Below are 16369 nucleotides of genomic sequence, written 5' to 3' on the forward strand. Positions count from 1 at the left end.
GTAAAATAGCAGATAATACAACCTTACTGGTTTCTTAAGTTCTATGACCGGTCACTACTGAGTTGAGGCACCGACACATCGTATCAGTCAACAAATTCTTGATAGTGATCGTAAATCTTGTGTCAATTTCAATCGTCCTTGCAATAACCTTGCTGGGGCAGTTTTGTGTAAGGATCAGACCCCTGTTAACAAAGCCCGTATAGTCTGAACATTCGCGAACGTAACGTACTTACTTAGATATGTAAACTGCATGTTACGGAGCAGAGAATATGTAAATGCTGAGAAATTAAAAATGGACAATTGAAAAGTTAAAATCATCATACTTGTCATCGATTCTTGTTTGAGATATTTCCATCTGTGGCAATAACTTAGAAAAAAAATCAAGATATGAAACAGAACTTACTGTATCGATAGTATCCTGAATGTCAATATATATATATATAAAAGAGGGAGATGTGGTATAATTGCCAATTAGACAACTAGCCACCAATGTTCAATTGAAGTGGATGTTAACAAGTTTATACATTCTTATGGCCTTCAACAATGAGAAAATCCCATACGTATAATCTGCTATAAAAGGCTCCGATATGAATTCACTTGGATATATGAGATGTAAGCATCATTGTAATATGGTTTTTGAGTGACAGGACATCATCAATATATCTGAAAGTCAAGTCAGGGAACTTAATTCTTTTTATCATAGAAAAATTTGAGAGTACAAAAAGAAATCCGCCCGTAGTGGTGCGCAATAAGCACTCGTTGGAATTTCGACAGTCGGCTAAAATCTCAATCAACCACGTTAAAATTCATGTTGTCTATAAAAAAGTCAAGCATCATGGGTTTCTTTTTTTTGAAAAAACAGTGTATTTCCTTAAAACTACATTTTAATTGAGTGTTCATCATGTACATTGTCTGATTCAATTCATGAAAAAAAATGTTTAAAGTATCGAAAAAAAAATATTAGTATAATTAGTAGCTGGATTTGAATTATTCCTGTTTATGAATATGTTTCGCATTTATATTTGTAAAAAAATAGCATTGAAATACACTTTAGTGCTGAGACTGTGAATACCCTGTAGAACATATCAGATACACTAGTTACTGTCAGATGACCTTTTGAATTATCTACATTGTACATGCATAATGATTTTATTCTAAATTAAGTTGATTTTGCAGACATTTCGAATTAACTATGTTAATGTAAACAAATCATGATAACTGTAATAAAACCTTTTCCTGTGTTGTCTACAAAACATAAAAGAAAAATATGCATTATACAGATTTAAAGATTAAGCCTTCTGATTTTTATTCAACATGATTTTCGTAGGAACAAATCATTAAAAAAGAACGTACTAAGCATCGCCAGCTTGATTGACGTTGTCCTGAGATACCTAACGGTAAACAACGTGTTAGTATAGATCAAAGTCAAATAGGTCAAAACATAACAAATACCAATAAAAATATAACGAACATATATTTTTCTGTCTATCTATTCTTTAATCTGAAAACTATTATCAGTCCTTTTAAAATATTTGATCAAATATTAAATATGACGAAGCATATAAAAAAAGGTAAAAACATACCTTAGTCAAAAGTAGATTCAAAAAAGGGAAGTCCATAAAAACTGATAAAATCTAACGTTATCAAACAAACTGTTCATATATCATTTGGCCTTTTAAACATTTTTGATTCGAACGTCACTGATGAGTCTATTGTAGACGAAACGCTCGTCTGGCGTAATATACAATTTAAATCATGGTACATGTATCTATGATGAGTGTATAGTACAACTATCTAATAATTGATTTTGATAAATGTATGCAGCATGCAAATGAGAATAAGTTAATTATTCATTACAAACAAATGACTTGTCGATTATCGAAATGAAACAACGTGAATTGAATACATGTATGCAGTGGCGGATACAGGATAGGCCGTACGACTCCATTTTATCCTTGATCGCCAACAAAATATAGAGGATTCATGTTTTTCACATTCAATATTATGCGCTAGCATAAAATCGTCCAAATGTTATTTGCATCGCTCCGTTTCGGCAGGATCTATAACGGGTTTTTTTAATGACGTTCCAGGCATAGATCTCCTTAGCCATATTTAGGACAACTTATTGGAATATTGATCCTCAATGCTCTTCAACTTTGTAATTGTTTGGCTTTATAAATAAATTTGATATGAGCGTCACTGATGAGTCTTGTGTAGACGAAACGCGCGTCTGGCGTACTAAATTATAATCCTGGTACCTTTGATAACTTTTTACACCACTAGGTCGATGGCACTGCTGGTGGACGTATCGTACCCGAAGGTATCACCAGCCAAGTAGTCAACACTTCGGTTTTGACATGCATATCAATAATGTGGTCATATTTTATAAACTTCCCGTTAACAAAATTTTAAATTTTTCGTAAAACGAAGGATTTTCATATTCCAGGCATAGATTTCCTTAGCCGTATTTGGCACAACTTTTTGGAATTTTGGATCCTCAATACTCTTCAACTTTGTAATTGTTTGGCTTTATGAATATTTTGATATGAGCGTCACTGATGAGTCTTATGTAGACAAAACGCGCGTCTGGCGTACTTAATTATAATCCTTGTATCCTCGATAACTATATCCAACCCCTTTAAAAAAAATAAAGTAGGGGGGAAGACATAAGTGTTTGTACCCTTATTTACAACTTCACAAAGCATAATAAATCTATCTTATCGAGTCAGTCGAATATAAAAAGACATTACCATTTTAGATATATGTTACTGTGTTATTTAGTACAAGGTTTCTAACTTGTTCTGTTTTACGAAAATGATAATATATGAAGATCAAGATGTTGACGACAATTTACCTATAACATCTACGGGCAAATATTAAATATAAAAAAAAATTGGCAAAATCAAACGATAAGCCTGAATTTTTACGTGCAAGCTTACAAGGTAAGAGGCACCAACAGACATGTCATCCTACCGGATGTAACTATTCCGAGTCGATCAGTCTTACCTACAAAATGTCACACCAGTTTCGGGAAGAAGCATTAAATATCAAATTGTAAGTTAATGTTTCAAGTTAACCCGCCAGTCGATTGAACTTTTGACCTCCAGCAAACAAACTTCTGTGTATTTGTTTCACGACAAAAAACGATGAAACTAACCAGATAGCATCATACAACATTTCCCATTGTATCGTGAAGTTATTTCATGAATAAGTCCTCGTGTTAGATTCTACTTGTCCTTTAGGAACATCTCAGATCAATCCCTACTGTTGGTGACAAGTTCTTATTTTTTTTAATGATTGTTAAGTAGACTGCTGATAGCGTTTTCTTTGTTTTACGTTTGTTTGGCCGTCATTCATCATGCATTAATCCCTGTACATTCGGGACGAATAAGTCCCATATTTGTTTAATAGTATTAAAAATCGCCACACAAATTAAGGAAATGAAAGACTAATTAAACACAGTTCGCTTTTATTCATATTTAATCCATTGGTGTTTTATCTGTCATAGTTAAAGCAATATTAATTTTGACAAAGCATCGTATGTTAAAATAAAGAAATTTTAGTTAAAGGGGGAAAACGTCATTAGACATCAATCAACTAATCTCAAAACAAATAAAGTCAAAATCACAAAAAAACTATTGTCAAGGCTTCTGACAAAAAACACTAACCTTGTTTTATTTGTTACTTATCAATTAAAGAATAATAAATGTTCTGAAAAAAATGTGCAATACACCAAGTTTATGCCAAAATTAATATATGTATCAAAATGGAGCATACCGAACGGAAAATCAAAACTGATAACTTGAAGAGACAACGACAACACAATGACAAACACGAAAAACGAAAAGAAAACACTCGTACCACATCTTCTAAGATCTATAAACAACAAGGTACACACAACACTACAGATAAAACTAGTGACTGAGTAACACGAACACCAACACAAACCTGAATAATCTCAGGTGCTTTGGAAAAAAATTGTTTGTCAGGTTGTTTTTTCACAATGGTGTTGTCTGTTTTTCGTATGTGTTTCGTACCAGGGGGTTCATGCTTATATATTGGCGAGTTTTGGATGTGTCTATGGGCCACTCGATATCTCACGGCCGGAAGTCAGAATAAAATTCTCGGAACGTCTCGAAAGTTTTCTGTCGTTTATACAGGTCTTTACGGTTGTTATCTACGTGTTTGATATGGTCCCTTGATGGCTAGGCTACCACGTGACATTGTAACAATCAATAAATTGGAAAGTTAAACAATAAAGACTAAGTTGCAGTCAATAAATTGTTTATTTAAATATAAAAACCAATTTGCCTTTTCACAAAACATATGCGGTGTTATTAATGTGAATATTTACAAGCGCTTTGATTTAGGGACAAGTATAATGTCGACGCAATTATGTTTGTTTTAAAACGACCACTGTTCACTTGGAGTATCTAGGTCAATTATAACGAAGTATTCTCTATTGTCTCGATGACATGTAAACTAATTATGTTTGAAGATTTAACCACGGGATATTGTGTATTTTCATCATAGACTACGGGAAAGAACATTCTGGTTAAAATATTTATATTAGATCGGAAAACAGAAAGATAATATTTTTATTAAAAGTATCTTATTTAATGAATTCAATATGTATCTTTTATATCTACATACTTTTTTTAATTTAAATTGGTTTTTTTGAAAGTGAGTACAGATATTCATCAACTTCTGAATTAAGAAATTCTTCGGCAAAACCAAGTTTTTCTGTAGAATGTTTGAATTGATCTTAGTAAAAACAGGAAGTTCTTAAAATTGGGGATGTTTTATGAGACCTAAATAAGTCTCTTCATAAGAGGTCACAATCAATTGCATGCCACAGGATTGACCGCTTACAACATCTACCATGAGTAAAGACAGCTTCAAATACGAGTTGAGAATATGAAGACATTCATATAGGAAACAAAATATAAAGATATGATAGGTAAAAGAAATGCATCCAGAATTCCAGATTATAAAGCAAACTAAGTGCATAAATTTGTATTGCGATTGGTTTGTGCAAATTCCATAAATCATCCGGTTTGTAGAAATTAGGATCTGCCAAAGGGTTATAATCGGGAAAACATATGTACATTTCCAAATAACAAATAAAATAGTCGAGCTTTGAAATAACTATTCAAATAGTAGATGTAAATATTCACTTTCAACTGGCTTCTGCTATTCACAGTCAATTATTTCAATTCAAAAGCAAACACAAATTCAGCAACAATATTTTGGTGACCCGGCAGTCAGCGGTCCTAGGTTCATGTATTGCTTTTCTTTTTTTTTTTATAGAAGGCAACTTGTTTTTATAATCCCTTGGTATCTTGTTTTTTTATAAAATTTTCCCTTATTAGGTTGTTATACTAGTACTGATCATTGCCATAACAAACAAATAAACGAACTATATATAAGCTAGAATATGTAAATTCCATGTTTTTCGAGTATTTATCGATATTTTTTTTTCAGTTCGAAAACAAAATTAATTTGAACAATTTCTATCTGTGAACTATACACAGATTGCAAAAAATCCTACTGTCAAATCTGTGCAATTCATCATTTCAAATACAACACAAAACATCGTATGTGTCACATTAAACATGTTGCTGTCTATAAAAAAGGATTAATTGCGTAAAATGTGTCAGCAAACTGGCAGAATTTCTCTAAATTGGACGAATAATTATATTTCACTTCTTATTGAATTGTAGGTAATAGGAAATGGTTGATTTTTATCTACAGCAGATGCAGTTGGGTGTCCGAACTGCTGTGCGTTTATGTTCTGTTGCTGGCTGATCATCTCAAATGATCGTTGTTGCTGACCGTAGAATGCTTGTATTGACGTCTGATTTCCATGTGAATGACCTGCTTGTGCCGACTGTTGACAATAGTACCCTTGCATTTGTGGCATCCACATTTGATGGTATCCTTGCTGGTTTCCTGTAGGTATTTGAGTGTTTGGCATGTTATTTGTCATTCCAGATTGTAATGTGTTGATAAATATGACTTCTTGTTGCTGAATAAAAGAATGACTACATATAAAATGCATTTTCCACACATATCTAACTGAAAAATTGTTTTATAGTTCTGCTTGTATGTGTAGCCCTTGATTTATCTGTTTAATGATTGATATTATCATTGATTGTTATTCAACAGGATTTACCATTAAGTAAGATGTTGATTTTCACTTGTGACCAATTGCTTTTCTATGTTTTTATTTCATGAGTAAAATGAATGTGTATCTAATCTTTTTTGTTAATCTACTACTATATATTTTAATATATTTTTGAGTGGAGTTCGTGTTGTTTCTTATTTATTATTTATAACTGTTGATGTAAATGTTCTTTGGTCTTTTTAGTCTTTGTTTACTCCTTGGTTTTGATTGTTATTGTCCTAATATTAAAACTTTAAGCATACTAGAACAAAACCACGATGAGTTAAAGGACCTTCTCCTTACTAGTTATCTTTGGTTTTAGTGTACCGTTTGATAAAGTCATGCTGATTAAAAGCTGCACTTTTTTCGCTGTTTTCATTTTTCTTCTATAGAACCCATCTAACTACAATGTAATAGTGGTAATCTAGATAGTGATGGGAAGAACAAGAAGATCCACAATCGGAAACAACATTTGATAATTTGACTGTTTATTTGAGATATTTCTGACATATATATAGCTCTTCAACGTTTTCGATACTTATACACCATCGGATTTGAACGCTTCGGACGCATGAACATATTAAAATTGTTGTTCATTTTTTGATATATATATACATGTGCCATTAATATCGGTATCGGATTCGACCAGGAACTTGTTAATTATTGTGAAAATTTATTATGTGAAAAAAAAACATCCTGGAATGGTGTATGTTTTTCTTTATTGAGAACAGTTGTCCTATACTTTAGTAAAATATACAGTTGATTTCCTTGATTCTTTGTCTTGACGTCATGATAAAAAAGGGACGAAAGATACCAAAGGGACAGTCGAACTCATAAATCTAAAACAAACTGACAACGCCATGGCTAAAAATGAAAAAAAAAAGAAAAAAAAGAAAAACAATAGTACACGTGACACAACATAGAAAACTAAAGAATAAACAACACGAACCCCACCAAAAACTAGGGGTGATCTCAGGTGCTCCGGAAGGGTAAGCAGATCCTGCTCCACATGCGGCACCCGTCGTTTTGCTTATGTGATTACAAATCCGGTGAAAAGTCTTATTCGGTAGGTCAAATTCATGAAATGGAAGGGGATTGTAGATAACTATCACATTAGATTTCTTTATTTTAGTTATATAATTATATAGATAGTTAAACAAAGTCGATAAACTTTTGTACTAACATTTCCCGTATTGAGCTGTGAACAACAACAACAGTGTGATGCAGCAACAATTGATATGATGAATTCAATAAAAGAAAAAACAGCTAGAAGAGAAGACACCACAATAACACTTCCGGTGTTTGTAGGAAAAGCAACCTAAAAGAAAAATAATAAAAAAAGTATTAAGTAAAAGAATAAAATCTTAAGTGTAATTCCTTCCTTTTTGATACTGCATGTGTAATGTTATTAACAGTGCAGAGGGGATGTTCCACTTCTAGTACTTTAGTTTGTATGTTATAACCCGAGTAGTTTTTAAATATCAATAACTCTAATAGTCAATTTCAATATGTACTATTCTTTGCAAGCGAACTTAAATAGTGTTTTTTTTATTCCTTCATAAAAGGTTGAGTTAATATTATTAATAAACATTATTTTCTTCAGTCTAAGTGTGCATGTTATTTCTTAAATTGTTTTTAATCTGACACCTTATTTCATTGATTTTATATTTACATTGTGCATGTTGTGTCAGAGATAAGATGTAAGCATTCAGTGTATATTCAATTGTTTGTATTTATATGCCTGTTGTTTGAGTTACGTAATTTCAATTGATGTATTGTGTCTTTCTATGTTGTTATGTTACATCGTGTTTCAGGTTATAAAACAAAATGTTCGTCTGTTAAAAAGTTTCAACCTACTGCATTTGTTTGCACCTGTTTCAACGTTAGGAACATGTTGTTCAATAGTTGTCGTTTGTTGATGTGGTTCATAAGTGTTTCACGGTTCTGCTTTTTTTATTTAGATAAGACCCTTAGTTTTCCCGTTTGAATGGTTTTACACTAAATCATTTCGGGGTCCTTCATAGTTTGTTGTTCGGCGTGAGCCAATGCTCCATGTTGAAGACCGTACTCTTAAATTTAATCCATTATAAGTTGAATTTGAACTGATTGATGATTTATTCTTAGAATCATGATGTAAGTTATATAGTACTCTCAGATCAGATCATATTCTCTTTTTGTTATTGGGCTATAAAAGTTCCCGACTCGTTCCCTCTGTTAAATGCATTTCTTTTTGTATCCATCTGATAAGTTAAGCCTTTTCAACTGATTTCTATAGTTCGGTCTTATGTTGTACTGTTATCGCACTGTGCCAGGTAAGGGAAGGGTTGTGTTCCTGCTAACACGATTAACCCCGCCACATTCTGCATGTATGTGCCTGTCCCTAGTCAGGAGCCTGTTATTCAATGGTTGTCGTTTGTTGATGTTTTGAATATTTGGTTTTTGGTCATTTTTGTACATAAATTTTGGCCATTGGTTTATCTCGTTTGAATTGTTTTACATTTGATATTTCGGGACCTTTCATAGTTGATTATGTGGTATGGGCTTTGCTCATTGTTGGAGTTCATACGATGATCTATAGTTATTTATTTGATTGTAATCTTTTTATTGTGTCTTGTGGAGAGTTGCCTTATTAGCATTTATGTCACATCTTATTTTTTTTTATATTTGATTTATAATGGTTTACTTATACAAATTTTGACTTGGATGGAGAGTTGTTTCATTGGCACTCATACCAAATCTTATATCTATGAAACTTTATGTTCGTTGAAGCTAAAATTAAAATGTGTAGTTCTCCTCAGCATGCTAGTTTTTTAAATAGTTCTACTTATCTTCTTTTTTTAACTGCTAATAGAATTGTAAAACTAAAACAAAAAAGATCTTCTATCTGATAGAACACATTTAAAAATAGAGAACAACTGCTGTAATACATGGCGTATTTAGTATTTGAGAATTTTTCTTAGATGTTGAGAGAGCACAAAAATATCAACTCATGATTTATGCATATACCACTGTCGTTCATTTACGTTTGTCGAAGAAAGAATTAAACGGTAAAAACAGGAATAAATAGTGGTGACGGTTCTCAATGTTCTTCAACTTCGAACTTTATTTGGCCTTTTAAACTTTTTTGGAATCGAGCGTCACTGATGAGTCTTTTAAAGACGAAACGCGCGTCTGGCGTAGATACTAAATTTAGTCCGGGTATCTATGATGAGTTTAGTTAACTTCACAAAACTTACAGTAAGAGCTCCGATAACAGCTAAACCAAACACGGTGGATGAAAACACTACAGCTGACATAATATTACAAACCAGAAACGCTATGGTCTACAAATTTAAAATGATATTGTTATACTGCACTGACCGATCAGGAGTAGATTACCTTAGCCGTATTTGGCACAACTTTTTGGAATTTTTTGGTCCTCAATGCTCTTCAATTTTGTATTTGTTTGGCTTTTTAACTGTTTTGATCTGAGCGTCACTGATGAGTCTTATGTAGACGAAACGCGCGTCTGTCGTATTAAATTATAATCCTGGTACCTTTGATAACTAATTAGACATTGTTAAGACAGAAACCCATATAATGGAATACATTCATAATCTATAATTATTGATCTTGAAAAAACTTGACATCCGTATCTATTGCATGTATGCAACGTCTCCTAATTCAATATCAATATCAACTTCTATCTGAGATAGGCATTGACAAACGAAACAATCACTAATGGCATTCTGTACTCCTATCACGTAAAGGCGTCATTTTAGTTGAATTTTCAAAACTGTACTATAACAGGTTTTGCTAGCGATAAAACAAGGTTCAACCATTTTTTTCATAAACTTTCCTGTACTAAGTAAAGAGTATAACATTTGTTATCAAATACGTGTCTGTGTATGCTGGGTTTTGTTTCGTTAGTTTCTATTGATTCAATGTTTTTCTCTTACACTTGTGTTTCCCTGGGTTTCGGTGTGTGACACGGATTTCTTTTTAATAAATCAATTTATGAATATTGACCAGCAGTATACTACTATTGTCCGTTTATTACCATGATATAGTCTAAAATTATTTGAAAACCCATAATTCATCGGTAGTTTTTTAGTAGAAATTTGTTTCTTATGATTGTTATGAACTATAAAATTAACAATGTGTGAAGTACATACTAAGCATCTCCAGCTTGATCGACGATGTTCTGCCATGCATATGGGTAAACATCCTGTTAGTACAAACTGAAAATAAAAAAATAAACAAACAAAGGTAAATGAAAACATAAGCAATGTTAAGGTTAAGGAATTATATAATTTTCTTTCAGTAATTTTTCAGTGTTTGAAAATAACTATTTTAGTGTAAATGTTGATTTAACAAGAATGCATTTCAGATGATATCGAATTATTACTTTCAAGAGCAATCATCCACAATACCTTTTTCACATGACACGGACATCAATAGGTAACATTAAAAATGTCTATATAATTGGCAAACTCCATGTGCATTGAAGTGTATTCATAATTCAAGCCCATTATTTTATTCAAATCTTTTTAACCGCCAGGGTTTGTCTCTCTGCTCTAGTAGCTTTTTGTGAAATTTTTCAAAAAGAATCTTTTGAAACACCCAGACAGTTTATTATAAACGACAATTTTTTAGTTTTCTGTTTCACCTCGAATCACGAGCAAAACGCGTGTGAGATAAAAACTAAAAATTACGCAGTATTAGAGCGATTTACTTATTTGTATTTTAATGCAGAATAATTGTTAGATTGAGTATGTTCAAGGTCAAAATGAAAAAAGAAAATATTCAATATGTTAAGACAGGTTCTCTTTTATAAGATATTTAGATACGTGTCTGCTTTGTATAGAAAATTTCAACAAAATTATGTGAAATATTACCAACATATATATCGTATGAGCCTCGGTGGCAAAGTGGTCTAAGTTGTTGCTACTTTAATCACTAGCCAATCAACACTGAGGTTGTGAGTTCGAACCCTAACTAGGATCGCCTTTTTTCCTATCGAAGGTCGGTGGGTTTTTTACCGGACACTCCGGCTTCCTCCACCAATAAAACTGGCCGCCACGAAGTAGCCTAAATGCCCAATTTTATTAAAAACCGATCTCTCATCGCTCCCATTTTCTGATATGTCACGTGGAAGATCTAACGAAACCCGCTTTGAGGTCATATGTGAGTGAACTAGAAGTTATGAATTTATAATGATATGCAGATGAGTTGACGACCTATCAATAAGCCAATCAAAAAAATGTATTCATTCGTAGGACTGACGATTTCTTCGTAAATAAAATGAGTTACATCCCTTTACCTTACGATGAACTTTCAGGATCGTCGAAGACTCATTTTCATTCGTCGAAAAATACACACCTACAAGGTCACTCACATGTGATCTCAAAGCGGGTTTCGTTTACTTAGATCTCCCACTCGGCATATCGGAAAACGGGAGCGATGAGAGATCGGTTTTTTAACTAGATTGTCTAAATGCGGTGCTTAAAAGTGGCGTTAAAATACCAAAAATCAATTAAAGTAAACCAACATATCGTTAATATTTTACGTATATTTTAAAAGTAAAGATTAGATACACTAAATTTTGCGTCCTTTGTTTGACATAACATCAAAAAAAAATAAAAAAATTGAAAAAACAAGAGTTTATATTTGTAATTCTGGATTTAGAAAATGATATTTGAAACTTTCCAATTTTAGTTTTTTTCCTCTTCAAATTTTAACAAAAATATTTGGTAAAAAATTAGATAACAAAAATACCAAACTCTAAGCAAATTCAATTCGTAGATAAGTTATTGAAATTCCAAACGAGAGACGTACGCTATCATTGGACATCCAACCTAACAAGTCAAACTGTAAATGAGACCGCAATGGCTAAAGAAAAGACAAACAAATATTCACAAAAAAAAAACAATCAAAAGTTACCATCAAGTATTAGACATGTACGTCAACATGTTTAAATCTAAATTAGAGATATATTTCTGGGTGTGACTTAGTGGCATTTATGATTAAAATAATTTGACTTACCCAACCTGATAATGCTATGCCAACTAGATTCAATATAAGGATAGTGTTGGAATCGCCACAACTAGTAGATTCAAATCCGGAGAAATGACTACCGTAATTGCTGTAGAAGCTATAGGATTTGCAACCACTGTACAAGTCAGTGTGGCTTAGAATAGCTCCGACAATTCCAAAGATTCCACACACAACACCCAGAACAATCTGTAGTCCACCCAGTATTCGAAGGGATCTTACTCTTGATGTACGTACAGCTGCTTGTAGTTCATGTGTTTGATTTGGACCTATTTGAACATCAGTGGTCATTATCTATGTAAAGAAAGGAATGCAGAAAATAAATATTTTATTTCAAGATTTTGGTATCAGTCGACACATTCGTTTTTCTCTGTAATGTGGTAAACTTATCTAGATTTAAGATGATGTGTTAAACTTTACATGATTTTGTTTATAGAGATAAGGTATATGATGTAGTAGCAAGTTTTCATCCTTCATCAGTCAAATTCAGAGAAAAAAAATCATGTACATAAATATCATTAACATTTTGAATTCGTAGCTAATGTTCTAAACATTGATCGGTGTTTGTGATCTATGAAAATCAATTTAAGTAGAACCGCTTTCTGTACAAATTGTTTATTGAATTTTCACAGTAATTCCAGTTTTTCATAAAGGCATATAATCAATAAGTTATATTATGAATCGAAGTATCATATGACTCATTTCAAAAATGAAAATATGAGTTGATTGTGTTTTTTAATGATTTTATCAGATAAGAGATGAAATGTGTTCAACTGCTGCTCTTCCCAAACTCAAAAATGATATGTTGGTACTAATTTGTTTTGCATTAAACATATAAATTGATAGAACTATGTAATGGTTACGTTATTTGCCTAACCTCTAGTGCTTCTATGTCCTAAAGAAATCCCGTAGGTCATCTACAGATTCTGCAGATAATTATTGTTTAAATTCTATTATCCAGAGCTTGTGAGTTTTCGGATTGGAGTATACGAGTTTACGTCCCCTTGTCTATGAGAAATTATTGCGTATCCAATTGTTCAACATAGCAGAATAAGCTCCCGATACATGTTGGTTTTAGATTTATAAATTAGATAACTATACATCACAGAAGAAAGGACGCAGATTTAACACATTCAACATGTTCAACAAGAGCAAATAAAATATGATTAGAAAAAAATTAAAAAATTGACAAAAAGTCATTTATATGCTTCAATGAGAAACAAAAATCAGGTATGACAGACATTAACCACACTAAAGTTAATATCTACACTGTCTATATTTGAGCAGAAGAGTAAATACCATTGATAAAATGTATCTGCATTTGCAATGATATGCTCTAAATACATCTTATACGATTGATTCATTTTCGATCAAGAATGATTTTCTAAATTATATATTTATCAAGAAACTACAGCTAAAGAAGTACAATCAAAATCGGTAGTTAACTGTACCCCACTGCTACGTTCACAATTATAATATACGTAATAACAAGTATAAAAACAAATCTACCTTCAAAATATTTCAAACCCTTACCGTTTTTAAAATAACCAACTCCTAAGCAGTCATTACAATGTTTAAGATCAATAGATTGATTACTTGTTTAATTAGATTTAATCAATAAATATGCATTAAATTGAATCAATTTGAAAGTATCGTCTGCTAAACAAGATTTGTTTTTTTCTAATCTTGATGATATTCGCACGTTACTTTTACTATTATACTTGTTTATAAGTGATCTATATAAGTATATGCTTTTATTCGGTATTGAATTACATGATGTTCGTGCTTTGTTTTAAACAAATCGTAATTTGGTAAATAGTTCACATTGTGCACATATAGATTAATTATTGAAAAAAGTGTTTTACTACAAACAAGTAACATGTTAATTTCTATATATTGGATATGTGAGTGATACATCTTGCACAGGTAATTACGTAGTATGTGATTTGTTTTTCATTAAAACATGCGTGGATACTTGTTTTCCAATTTCACGTTAATCTTGCCAAAGTTTGGTAGCGGAAGAATGTAGACCGTTAATAAACGATGATATTTGTTTTATATAATCATATGTATACAGTAAAGTGGATTTTAGATATGTTTTGATATTTAATTGTATTTTCGTAAATGCATTATCATTTATTTACGTTTATTTTAGATGACTGTGTGTGCATACATACATATTAAGTAATTTGTTCTACTTAAGTGAAATTTATTTCATATTGGTTTAAAAAAAAATATTTCTATAGTATCCGTTTAAACCCCAATTGCCAATGCAATACGGACATTAAATGTGGTGTCGAATAATCTGGCTTTAAGATGTCGTAAATTTATAGACAATGAAACTGAGAATTGCACGTCAAATAAATTTAAAAGATAATAAGTTTGTTAATTTTGATAAAAAAAACCAACAGGCGGTTATAACAGATTTATTAATTTTCAGAACTACAGCCGTCCTGTTCAAATGGTTGACTCCATGATAATCTCCGTTATAAACGTGAGGTAAGTTTTCAATTACTATATCTTGGTAATTTAAGGGCTGTGCAACTTAAAATAGATTTAAATATTGTTTAAAATCTATTATTTAAGTCCTAGACACTCATGTGTATATATAAAGTTGCAGTTTGAGTTACCAAACCCGATAAAAGCTTTCACAAAAGTTAAAAGATGAGATATTGTTAGGTGAAATTGCCAGCTCAATTAATTTGATATCAAATCAGCTTTTTCTTTGCTTAAACATCGTTAGATAAAACCGTGTAATTTTGATTGTTATAAAGCTGAAAAACAATGACTATATTCAGAAATCGACGTCCGTTGAATGTACTATGAGGCGTCGGACGTTTGAGAAATTTTCAACTTTTTCGCATTAGTTAACTATAAAATGCATTTGGCAAATGAACATCATTATCATGATGATGTTTAGTTTGTTAGAGAAGTTCATTGTGATGTCTTTTTCCTTCTTTCCAATGCATTTTCATAATCGCTTAGAAGTAACGACATATATTTAAAAAAGCTGAGGGTCCTTGCACACAACGTAAATATTGAGGTTTACATTAACAATAAAAAAAAACAATAAATAAATGGGGCATTGGGAAAAAAAGCCATAAGGAAATACAGTATTTAACAGGTTCCGTGGCTTTCACTCCAAGGGCTCCGACTTTAGACAGGACATTAATGAAGTGACTATGTGGCTCTTTTCAAAATGCTAAGAGACCCCAATAATCTGAGTTATATCGACCTAAGACATATAAGAGATACTTAATGGTCTGGAAATCAGTTAGTACTTTCGTAATGAATATGATAGCGGTACCTGTACCCAGATGAAGCATAGGATTCAAATTCTAGTTTATATATGTAGACAGTGCAGATGGTAATTCATAATTATTCCGCTTATGTATATCAATTGTAAAATGGCTAAATAATTGTGACAAAGTTCTATTACGTGACATTACTTATTTTACCTACCTTCATTGATAGAACAAGTACAAAATCTTCAAATGCTAGGATTATGTGTATTTTAGGAAAATAAGTATGTGAACGTTATTATTCAAATTTTGTTTATGATTATGCAATATTAGAAGGACAGATGACGAAATTGAGAGAAGAAGCCAGTAAAGTCGACCTGACTTTTCCACATTAGTTTTTCGATCATCTTTTGATGTAGACGTTCCAAATTATCAAATCATTAGATTCGTCAAAATTGGACGAACGTTAATGAAAGCGCATTAGTTCAATTTGTTTAGAATGAAGTATCCTATTTCCCTTATGCTGCCCCCCAAAAACAAACAATGAACAATTTAAGACAGATAGATAGTTCATTCTCATAAAACCATGCAAGTAAAAAGGTTACAGAGAAGTTGAAAAATAATATACATAAATAAACAAAATATGCATTAAAAATGCATAAAATTCAAAAATTTCAAAAAATAAGGACACAAATTGTTACATTTGAAAAAGAGATGTAACTTTATTCTATTATACATATCTTTCTAAAATATAGTACTCTACACTATATTAACTTTTAGATTTGGATTTTTAATTTTGTTAATTTTTAATTGTTATTATAAAAAAATACCACAATATAATTAATTGTAGTCCCGAGATACATGTAAAAAAGAAATTTGTCAATGTTTCACTTTGAGTTATCTGCCGTTTACCAGTAAGCAACCTAAG

General features: G+C 31.6%; 1 protein-coding gene across 1 annotated transcript; it reads right to left on the reverse strand.

Moving 5' to 3' along the window:
- Nucleotides 1-4681: 4681 nt before the first annotated feature.
- LOC134723607 (uncharacterized) lies at nucleotides 4682-13782 on the reverse strand. The gene is made up of 6 exons (XM_063587172.1): nucleotides 13733-13782; nucleotides 12191-12493; nucleotides 10321-10386; nucleotides 9403-9489; nucleotides 7350-7484; nucleotides 4682-6028 (listed from the first exon to the last, which is right to left on the reverse strand). Exons 2-6 carry the CDS (start codon nucleotides 12488-12490, stop codon nucleotides 5696-5698), a joined length of 921 nt encoding a protein of 306 aa, XP_063443242.1. The 5' UTR covers nucleotides 12491-12493; nucleotides 13733-13782; the 3' UTR covers nucleotides 4682-5695.
- Between the last annotated feature and the right edge of the window lie 2587 nt (nucleotides 13783-16369).

The sequence above is a fragment of the Mytilus trossulus genome, chromosome 6, assembly GCF_036588685.1.
Source record: "Mytilus trossulus isolate FHL-02 chromosome 6, PNRI_Mtr1.1.1.hap1, whole genome shotgun sequence".
In the NCBI taxonomy this organism is placed as follows: Eukaryota; Metazoa; Mollusca; class Bivalvia; order Mytilida; family Mytilidae; genus Mytilus; species Mytilus trossulus.

Excerpts from the sequence above, each read along its gene's own strand:
- LOC134723607 (XM_063587172.1), bottom strand. The coding sequence starts at position 12,490 with ATGACCACTGATGTTCAAATAGGTCCAAATCAAACACATGAACTACAA. Across the intron at positions 10,387-12,190 it reads GCATAGCATTATCAGGTTGG|TTTGTACTAACAGGATGTTT; the intron begins GTAAGTCAAATT and ends TTTTATTTTCAG. Across the intron at positions 7,485-9,402 it reads CTGTTATCGGAGCTCTTACT|GTTGCTTTTCCTACAAACAC; the intron begins GTAAGTTTTGTG and ends TTTTTCTTTTAG.